General features: G+C 35.9%; 1 protein-coding gene across 1 annotated transcript in view; it reads right to left on the reverse strand.

Annotated features, from left to right (window-relative positions):
* The window catches only part of LOC142636038 (protein NO VEIN-like), a 28,122-nt gene extending 17,642 nt beyond the window's left edge, over positions 1–10,480 (reverse strand). The window contains exons 1-5 of the mRNA XM_075810103.1: positions 9,946–10,480; positions 8,889–9,845; positions 6,259–6,363; positions 3,013–3,181; positions 445–2,213 (exon numbers count right to left, since the gene is read on the reverse strand). Of these exons, the coding sequence (XP_075666218.1) occupies positions 445–2,213; positions 3,013–3,181; positions 6,259–6,363; positions 8,889–9,845; positions 9,946–10,131 (3,186 nt within the window). The 5' untranslated portion in view covers positions 10,132–10,480. The remainder of the gene's footprint in view (positions 1–444; positions 2,214–3,012; positions 3,182–6,258; positions 6,364–8,888; positions 9,846–9,945) is intronic.
* Between the last annotated feature and the right edge of the window lie 256 nt (positions 10,481–10,736).

Genomic DNA, 10,736 nt, shown 5'->3' on the forward strand with positions numbered 1-10,736 from the left:
ATTTGAGTTTTACTTCTTTCTTTAATACGATTACTCCATCAACATCACCAATTAAGATTAGTTTTCAAGAATGGTGATGTTGATGAAGGAGATATTGATGAAATAGTCTTAACATCACTGTGTTCCTATATTTGTTGACATCTTAGATGTTATAGATGGAAGGAAAGAAAACACCAGTGGTAGAAGAGTAAGAATATCAAAATATATCAAAAAAGTATGACAACAGTAAACAAAGTTCTTTCGACCAGCATGATAATACAGCCGATATTTAAACTACATGATAATACAACTGATATTTAAAAATGTGAAAGTAAAGTCCTTATGGTACATAAGATGCATTGAAAAATCAACTTCACAAAACTATATTGGTTCATGATGTCATTCGCATGTGAAGTTGCAGTATACTACCACTTGCAATGAAAGAGACAAAGAAGATGATCTTACCAGCTCAAGAAGAAAATGTGAATCCTGAGAATATAATTCTTGTGAAAGGCAATGAAGTGCTCTCCCTAGGCGAGCATGCTGTTTCTTTAACATGCTAATTTCAGTGTTTGAAAGACTTGGATCAAGGCCAAATTCATCCCGCCTGATAGATTCAATGACCAGGGCTGCATTCTTATCTTCATTAAGTTCAGATAAAAGTTGCAAGTGACCACTGCTAATTCTACCATCAAAAACTTCTAACCCAGTGATTGATTGACAAACTCCAGTAAGTTCTTCATTCTGCCCATCTGTCACGCGAGGTACATTCAATTTTACTTTGGAAGTGGAAGACTTACCTGGCAAATCTTGAATATTCTTGGAGCCATTGCTTTTCTCAGGCCCAGCAGATTCCAAGCATGAAGTTCCAGATGGGAAAAAATCAGTAATATCAGCAGAACAAAATGCATGGTAATCATTGATCCACTCCACTATACCAAGAGACAATCCAACTTCATGAAGCATGACACGCTCTTCCCTTTTGTTGCATTCACACAAAATCGCTGAATTAGCATCTTTGATGACAGATCGCATTCCAGAAAGCAAAATATCAGCAGCAAAACCACAAAACTCTATGGGTAAATAGCCAAGACAATCAAGGAAAAATCTTGATACAACAGGCACTGCTTTATTCATTTTGCATAAACTTTTGTTTAACTCACTACTAAAACTACTAGTAGCAGCCTCATCAACAACTTTCTGCCTATATAAGGCGTTTCCTTGCATGAGAGAGCTTTGAGTGTCATTTACTTCTCTACTCTCAAGAGAATTCTTCAAAATGACTTCAAATGCATGACGTGCATGACATTTTAAAAGGGACAAGGGAACATATTTTTCTCCCCCAACTAATGAGAACAAAGATAACAACTGCACAGCTGTTTGAAAAGGAGATCCTTGAAGTGCAGCTTCCAAGAATGAGTCCACAGTTGCCGAATGATCAATGCGCATGACTTTGCCATCCTTAGTCACTAAACACAATAATTCTTTCGTGTTGACTTCATTTAACAACCATGGTACAAGAGGACCAAGTGAGGGAGCAAAGATCAGGTCCCAATGTGCCCATGTGTTTAGATCTGACATCAGCGGTGCCCTAAGTAAGGCCTCAATTGCATCCTTGGATGTAAGAGATCCCAAGGCTCCTGCTTTCTGGCTGACATCGATTCTCACCTTGGTGGTTTCTAATAATTCACTTCCATTATGGGCTGTTGAGTCTCCAACATAACACATTTCAAATAATGTTACAGAAAATAGGACTCCTTTAGAACTTACATTGTTCTTATGCTTCCCCAAAATATCTAGGAAGTCTGACACACAACCATCTTCCGAAATTTTGAAACTGATCAATGGGAATTGCCTCATAAGCAGTGAAGAAATCATCTGTTTGGTCGCTATTTCTTTCTCCCCCATGCAGCCATTCAGAGCTTGTGATACTAAAACAACCAGCTGATGCTGAAGCATGCAAACCTTGAAAGGGGATTTTTCACATACGTCACCTGTTAAGAACTGGTGTATTTCAGCAGGTAGCAGGGAGGCATGTTTTTCTAGAAACATTAAAAACTCCCCAAAACCAAGCGATTTAAATGTATTGACACAAAATTGCTCCGCTAGCCAAAACTCACAATCACAGAGCTTCCTTAAGATGTTAATTCTCTTTTCTAAAACTGATTGACCATAACTATGGATTCCAGGGAAATACATTGCAACTTTCCTGATAATGTCCTCAACAGAAACACCTGTGAGATCAAATTGGTAGTTACACATCACAATTAAAGTGAACAAATTTATTGGGAAATAATATTAGGAATGATGGGATAATAAGGAGGGAAACTTAAATAAGTGTCACAACATATTGACACCTTCCCCAATTCACTTTTTTCTTATATAAGTTTTGACTCCAATGGGGAGGAAAGGTAGATTCAAACTAGTGATCACCACTTCATAAGGTGAGGTCCCCAAATGATTGTGCTAGCACTTTGGGTCCCCAATTCACTTATCAAGTAAATCACACCAAATTATGCCCAGCTAGCCAAATGAAAATACACCTTTTCCATTAACAAATATCAAAGCCCACTTGTCCAAAAACAAAAAACAAATATCAAAGTCTCACATAATCTCCCTAGAATTCCAAGGCTTTTTATATTAAAGTTGTGGCATTATGACAAGAGTCTAGTGAGCTAAATTTTACAAATTTCAGCAAGATTTAGAAACCAAGATAATGTCAAAATGCTTAGCCAAGTCATAGTGCCCATAACATTTAACTCTTGGTGGTTCTCTTCTTTTTTCTTTAGGTTGAGAGGAAGGGGGAGGGGAGGGGAGGGGTGGGTGGGGGAGGGATTTTTAACTTTCAACCAATTTAGGTTGGCAATCACAAAAATTATTAAAACCCCCCCCCCCCCCCCCCCCCAAAAAAAAAAAAGAAGACAGATAACACAAGTCTATTGGTGCATCCTATTTTAAGAAGAAAAGCCTATTTGCCAATCATAACTGAACTATTATCAGCAAAGCCTAATTTAAGAAGCAAACGCTACTCACTGTGTGTAAGCTCAACACTATGCTCAGGTGCATCCTTAACACTTGGTTCAACATCTATGATCTCATATTCAGATTGGTTTTGCATATGTGAGCTGGTTAATTCCTGTTGATCAATGGCTATGATGGTATCAAATATGCTGTCCCACATTCCAGATTTGGTAGATATCACCTGCAATATAAGCAACTTATATCATAATGTATGATCTAATATAGATGCATCACAACTAGGATTGCAGAGGTGAGTTACTATGATAAACAACAATTAAAAAATGAGGACACTCAAACAAACAGAAGATACAGGAAGTAGCACCTATACCATCTGAAGTAACTTATAAGATTATTTTAAATAACAAAAAAAGAAAGGTAAAGTCCTAGTCAAACAATAACCTTCATTTAGATAGAAGAGTTAATCTTTAGATGGCCTGGATTACTAGACATGAGTCATAGACAATACAGCATTGTCCTTTACAAGCAGGTCTCCGGAAGGAGGACTCCATATTTTTACAACACCATGCAACTAGAGTCACTAATGGTAATTATACACTTACTGCATGTAAATATTCATCAAACCTCTAGATCCCACACCTATGCCCGATCTTGTACCTCATACTTGGAAACTCAATGAGTATTGCCACTTCCATAAAACTGACAATTGTTTCCGCCTCAAACATGAATACAAGATCTCATAGACAATGGAACTCTCCCAAATCCCAACATCATTACCAAGCCTAGCATTAGGAAGAACCCCTTGCCTGATTATCACCAAGCTCCTCCATATCAGAATTGGGTGCAAATAGATGAGATTGAATGGGATTCTTCAAAGTTGATAGAAACTGTAGAGGTTAATGCGGTAGAAGTCCAAGGGATATGGGATGAATTAAGGACATTACAGTAGATAATGATTAGTTACCACTTACCACTGCAGTGAAATAAGATCCAATCATCGCTGAGTCTTGCTCCCAAATTTTTGAGGTTGATCTCATTTCAAATCATCAATGTTGTTACAATTTGGCTTAACCATATTCTAATGATTCTGAAATGAGAGACTCAGGATTGAACCCATGATCCCATCCCTCACCCCTTATTCATGGGCAAAGGAGATACCAATTGGTCCACAGACCATTGGCCTCAGCAATTATAAACTTACATATCAAGAAAAACCAGTAGAATTCAACACCAAAACTGTAAAAATTAGGTGGAAAAAGAAGAGGGTAGAATAGGTGATGCAGGGAGCACAAAATTCATTTAAGATTTTGTCTCTAAATTTGAAATTATTTTTGAATTTGAATTTTGAAATTAGTTTTTAATGTTGAGGCTTTTTAGGAATTTGATTAGGCATTTCCCATATTGCTATAATCCCTAAAACCTATTTAATTGATACTGCTGTAATGAGAAAGGACAGTTGCATTTGAATAAGAATTAATTATAATGAGTTGAGAAATGTCTCCTCCTTTGTTTGGTGGTGATATCAAACACCCTTAGGTGGTGAAGCCTAGGGTTTGGAGGCAAATTCTAGGTGGTGAAGCTTAGGATTTATTATGTTTTTCCTTTTATTCTTCTTTTATTTCCTATTTTTTATTTGTGTTCTACATCAATAGGGAACGTAGAAGCAGAAGAAACAGCAATCCAAGGAAAACATGTTACAAAGAAGAATATAAAAAAACACAAAGGTACAATAACTCCATTCAGCCCAAGACAAGTCGTTAAACAAGAATTCTTTTATTATGAAACTCAGGAAAACCTTATCTGTAGTAATTAAGAGAAATTTTTATCAATAAAGGCAAGAAATTAATAATGACTTACAAAACAACATGCCAAAACCTAAGTTACTGAGTTTTAACCAATACATTTGAAACAGGTCAGCACAATTGGTGAGAGATAACTCTTACTAAGTCCAAAATCCTGCCCAATGAGTACAGAGATAAGAAATGTCTATAATCATATTATTATTATGGCTGTCAGAACCAGGATCCGTAAAAAGAAATGAATACTGAGGAGGTTGTGATTATCAGATTGTAAGACCCTTTTTCAAAAGAATAGTTATAAGATAGAAGAGTCATACTATACACCTTAAGGATAGTGGTTGTATATTAAATCATTCTTCCAAGTTATATCTTTTAAGATCAAGCAATTAATTTTGATGATTCATATCTTTTTTAGCATAAAATATAAAAAAGCACACCGAGGCGTACTGTCTTCAATGTGCACTTCATTAAATGAGCTTTTTTTTGGCCAAGAGAAGCACTCAGACCTTGGGGCTTCAAGCGCACCTTAGGTTTGCTTTTAATCACACTCAGCTGTACATGATCTGCTTCTGCCACTTTACTAGAAGTTTTTTTTTTTTTTTTTTCATATTTACTATCTGTTTCATTGTTCAATTTCAATTATATATATATATATATATTTTTTTTTTTTTTTTTTTTTTTTGATAGGTAATCAAAGAAGTAATATTAATAGAAAAAATAGTACAGGATGTTCATGATGATGAACAGAAAGATACAAAGAAAGAAAAACTAAGGGAAGGAAACTCTAAGGGAAAACATAAACTCTGAAAGAGACGAAGAATCAGTAAAACCCCAACAACGAGACCACTCAAAAAGGCTACGCTGACATAACACCTTTAACTCATCCAATGTCTTCTCCATGTTCTCAAAGGAGCGACGATTCCGTTCCAACCAAACAATCCACAATAAACACCCTGGAATCAAATTCCAAATATTCGAGTTATGCTTCCCTAACCACTGATGCCAACAAGATAACAACCCCATCACTAATCTTGGCATAACCCAGTGGATACCAAAAGCCTGAAGCATAAGAGACCATAAGGTATGAGAAACAGTACAATGAAGAAGAAGGTGGTCAACCGACTCCCCATCACAACAACACATACAACACCAATTTGCCAAAGGGCGACAACCCCTAATCATGAGATTATCCAAAGTGAGAATCCGACCGTGAGCAGCTGTCCACAATAACATTTCAATTATATTATTGAAATATTTTCATTATTTTACATATGATTTTTTATCAATCAGTGCAGAGGCATAGTTCTAGTTTTTATTAAAAGAAAAAACCTTACATGGGAATATAAAATTGGACTTAGATTAAATTAGTCTAACAGAAAACCAGATTCCCAAACACAATGCAGAAAATAGGAGCTAGCTAAAATTCTTCATGATAAGATTATATTATTCAGTTATTACATGTAATAAAGGCTAACACTAAAATTCAACACAATCAACTTACAGCAGTATTTATTAATCCATCAAATGGAAAATTGGAAAACATCGATTTGATTTTCTTCATTCGTCGATCTTTTATGTTATAAAATTGAAGCATCCTCTCGAAAACCTACAAGTATTAGGAGATGTCAGCTGAGAATCATATCTCATTTTTGTAAGCACAATAAACAAGAACCAAATAGACCAGCCCCTGATTAGAAACATAGCATTACAACAAGAAATAGAACTGAACCAAAATTCATTAACTTTTCCCAAGAATTTATTACTGAATAATCAAACTTTGTGGCCCTGTAAACAATTACAGAGAGAACTTATATTAACAAAATTCAGCATATTATGCTTCCCTTTAATCATGAAAATCCACTAAATTTCTTCCCAAATGAGTTGCTAAGAGCCTTAGAGCTCAATTGGTGCTTCTTGGTGTTTCAATGGAGATGTCCAATGTTGAAATTTCCCTTCCACCAACTATTGAATTACCCAATAAAAAATATTCTGCTAGGTGACTCTAGAAGAACTAGTAAGACTCTGCCTGATTATCTCATTCTTCTTAAAAAAATTTCATTAATTTTCTGAACCAAAACCAGACCTCTTTCAAGCCAAAACCATCAGCACAACTTATCATCAATGAGCATCAACAAGCCCAAAAATTCAAATTTACCATTCTAGTATGTTTACAGCCCCTGGACCTCTGTTTGTTCGTTTTCTTGTCAAATTTCAACTCCAAAACTTCCATAAATCTCATATCTAAAAACTTAAAATCTTGAGTCTAAACCCCAATCAAAATCAAAACACTACATCAAACTATAATTGTCTCTCCATATCTAGCATATTTTTTGGGTAGACCCTGGAAAAGAATGATGACCAGTGTTCCTTGCAATTTCTTTTCTTTTCTCTCCCCATCAATAAACCAAATTTTTGAAAATGGATTTAAAAAATAATAAAATAAAAAATAAAAAACTCCTTTTCTTTTCTCTTGCAATGAATCAAACATAATGTTACGCAAATCATCAAGAAGAGAACAGAACACTAAAAGAATAGCCTTAAAAACTATCTTTTTCTTTCCTCACTGTTTCCATTATTTTCTTTTAACAACCAACCCCTATTATTGGAGTTTGTAGGCAACCGTTTCATAAGAAAAGTTCTGGGCACCAATAGATATTTTGAAATCCATAAATAACTTGATAATTTGTTACTTTGAACAAGTCAGTACTGCAGAACATAGAAGACTATGGCATTTCACTTAACAGTCCCTAAATTTCATATATGCTCCTAAACTTCTGCAACATCAAGTGATCACAACAATCCAAACATTTAATAGAGACCTGAAATAATCACAAAAGATAGACCAAGGTTGAAGGAAAAAAAATCTGTTCAATTTCACAATACAAGTCTCAAGGCATGTAATGTAAGATATAAGTTTTCATGGCAAGTGCTTGCTTTTTCTCATAATTCTTTTTTTTTTATAAGTAATAGAAATAATAATAACAGGCCTTGAAAAAGTATAAAGGAGAAGTACGCATTCTCCTTCAAAAAAATTACAAACCAAAATATAGAAGAGCAACAAAATCTTAAAATAAATGACAATGGAGGATGCTGTGACAATAAGCAAAATTGGCTATTCCTTTCCTACAATAGTGGGATGGAAGGTGAGGTGGTGTATCTATAACTTACCAATAAAAAATAAAAAAATTGGAGGCTGCCAAAGGTCCTCTTCCAATCATACAATGGCCTTAAAACATAAATTCAGTATTTTTTTTTTAAGGATGACTTATTTCTTATTTGGCTAGGCATAACATTTTAAAACCTCAATTATTTTTAAGTACAATTATTTTTACTAACTTGTTTTTTCAATCAAATAAAACCCAAGGAATTTTTCATATATATAAAGAAGAAAATTTTATTGAGAAAATACTACTTCATGAGCAAAGGACATGAAGAAGCCTAAAAAATGACAAAAAAGAATTACATACAAAAAGACAATGAGTCTAAAAACATCGCAATCGAATCACAATGTGTAAAGCCCCATGCTCAAGACCAATCAAATAGAGAGCTAGAAAAAGTTGTTAGGAACTGAATCCCCATACACTGCACATCTTCAAATTTATGTTGATTACATTCCCTCCAAATAGACCACATCAAACACAAACGAAACATACTCCAAATCAGTAATGAATGCTTACCCACCCAATTCCTCCAACTAAACATGACATCCATCACCTTACCTAGTAGGACCTAATGGGTCCCAAAGCATCTAAAAACAAAATTCCACAAATTATATGCAACGGTACAATGACTTAAAAGGTGGTCCACCATCTCCCCCACTACACCAGCACATGTAACACCATCCTACTAAGTGTAGCCTCTCTTAATGATGTTATCACAAGTAAGAGTGAATTTAAGCAATCCCAAATGCAAATGGACACTTCACCCATTTCAAATTATACTCAACTCAATCGAAGATAAGGAAAATTTTATAAACCTTGAGAACTATTGTGAAATCATTTTAAAGAATTAAATTTACACACATATTCTTTATATAAACCATACAAAGCAAAATTATATTTCAACATCAGATAAACAATATAAAGCAGCGAATAGGCATGAAGCATAATTTTATAACAAGAATTAACATACCTTATCAGGCACAGTATGGTCCCGACATGCCTTCTTCCAGTTCGTAATGAATTTCTTTATAGATTGATTATCAATTGCAAGATCAGCTTCATTAAAATTTCTTTTCCTTTCTTTTCTATTTGTCTTTTCCTTTTTATCTTTCTTTTTTACATTTTTAGATGATCCAGAGGGTCCAAGAATGATGGAACATGGAAATCGATTACAACTCTCATTGTGCCTTGGGCTGCCACTAGCAGGAGCAGGGTACTCCCAAGCCTCATCATCGAACCCAAGCCTTGTCATCTCTTCAATTTCAGCCGGGTGAGGATAGCTAGTCACTTGGTCAGAACTTGCAACATTTTGTGATGGCGAGTTAGCATTGTTGGGATCATCATCAATTTCATCGTCACTGGAGCTTGACGAAACAAATCTGATGCGCTTGCCACCAAAATCCTTCTGTGCAGAGGAGATTGATTCGATACGCTGAGAAATAGAAGTAGCATCTGCAGGTCTCTTTAAAATGGTAGTCTGTGAGTTCATGGCTTTTCGGACAGCAGAAATATGCATCCCCAAGTTTTGAATTCGTAAGCAAAGTTCTTCCTTGCTGGCAACGGAACGCCTCTTAGCAATAAAATCCAAAAACTCTTCAACTTGAATATTGTCATTGTAATAATAACTCCTATTCTTCTTCTTCTTCCTATCCGAAAACTCTTCAACTTGAACATTGTTACTCTTCTTCTTCATCCTATACACGAACTTCCAAAGGAAACTAATTACCTCCTCACCGGTTATCTTAAACACTTCAGTGGCATCAGGTTTGAGTGAAAAATAATGCAAGGCAAGTGGGTGTCGCACCAAAGGCCCCAATTCGAGCTCTTCGAAGCTATCTACGCCCTCATTCTTACAGATTGCCACTTCCAAATCATACAATGAGGTAATTCTTTGGACCCCAACAAAGCAATGGATAAATGCATTTATCTAATTTAAACCAAGCAACAAAAATAAGGACTTATTATAGGATCAAAATAGAATTAGAATTAGAACTACAGAATAATAGTAATAGTAACAGTAATAGTACCTTCCCTTCAATAAGCATAAGGCGGTGAAGACTGGGGACCTCCTGCATTGGAAAGCCGAGAGAATTCCAAGAGTCGAGGTTGAGGATGTGTAGTGTAACCTGAGACACTTTCCTTGCCGTCACGCTCTCTCCGGCAGCGATTATATTGCGTCTGGCGTTTGTGACGGCAGAGTCGATCTTCTCCATGATCCGAGTAGTAGCTTTGTTTTTTTTTTTTTTTTGAAGTGAGGAGTTGTTGTTGAAGGAAAGTTAAGGCAGCAGGGAGGATTTTGGGAGGCCAAAACTGGGATTTTAAAAGGTGTTAGCGGAGGAGGCTGTTGCTGCTGTGAAACTTAGCCGCTGCCGCCGCCACCGGAGAGGTGGAAGGCAGAATGGTGTCTGTACATAGCAGGTGGTAAAGTTGTGAAAGAAAGATCTGCGAGTGAAGACCAAGACTCCAAGTACTGGAAGGGAGGGATGCTTGAATTTTGAGTTTAAATAGTGATACTAGTAGACTTATAGTAAGTAGCATAAAATAGAGGTACGCTAGTGTCACGTAAGGGGCAATTTGTGGCACAGCTCGACTATACGGTGAGTTGTAATTGGTAGGGAAATAACGTGAATTCATGTGAAGTCATATCTATACTACCCACAACTCGCTACGTGGTACAAATTATGTGGCACAAGCATTATTTCATAAAGTATAGTTTATGCGTCCCATGAGACTATTTTCTGATTAGTCTAGTTGATAAGTGGGTCTGTGGGTGTGGGACTTAACTGTCAGTGACACAATGATTTGACGCGCGTGAAAT

Source organism: Castanea sativa, chromosome 5, assembly GCF_040712315.1.
Source record: "Castanea sativa cultivar Marrone di Chiusa Pesio chromosome 5, ASM4071231v1".
NCBI lineage: Eukaryota > Viridiplantae > Streptophyta > Magnoliopsida > Fagales > Fagaceae > Castanea > Castanea sativa.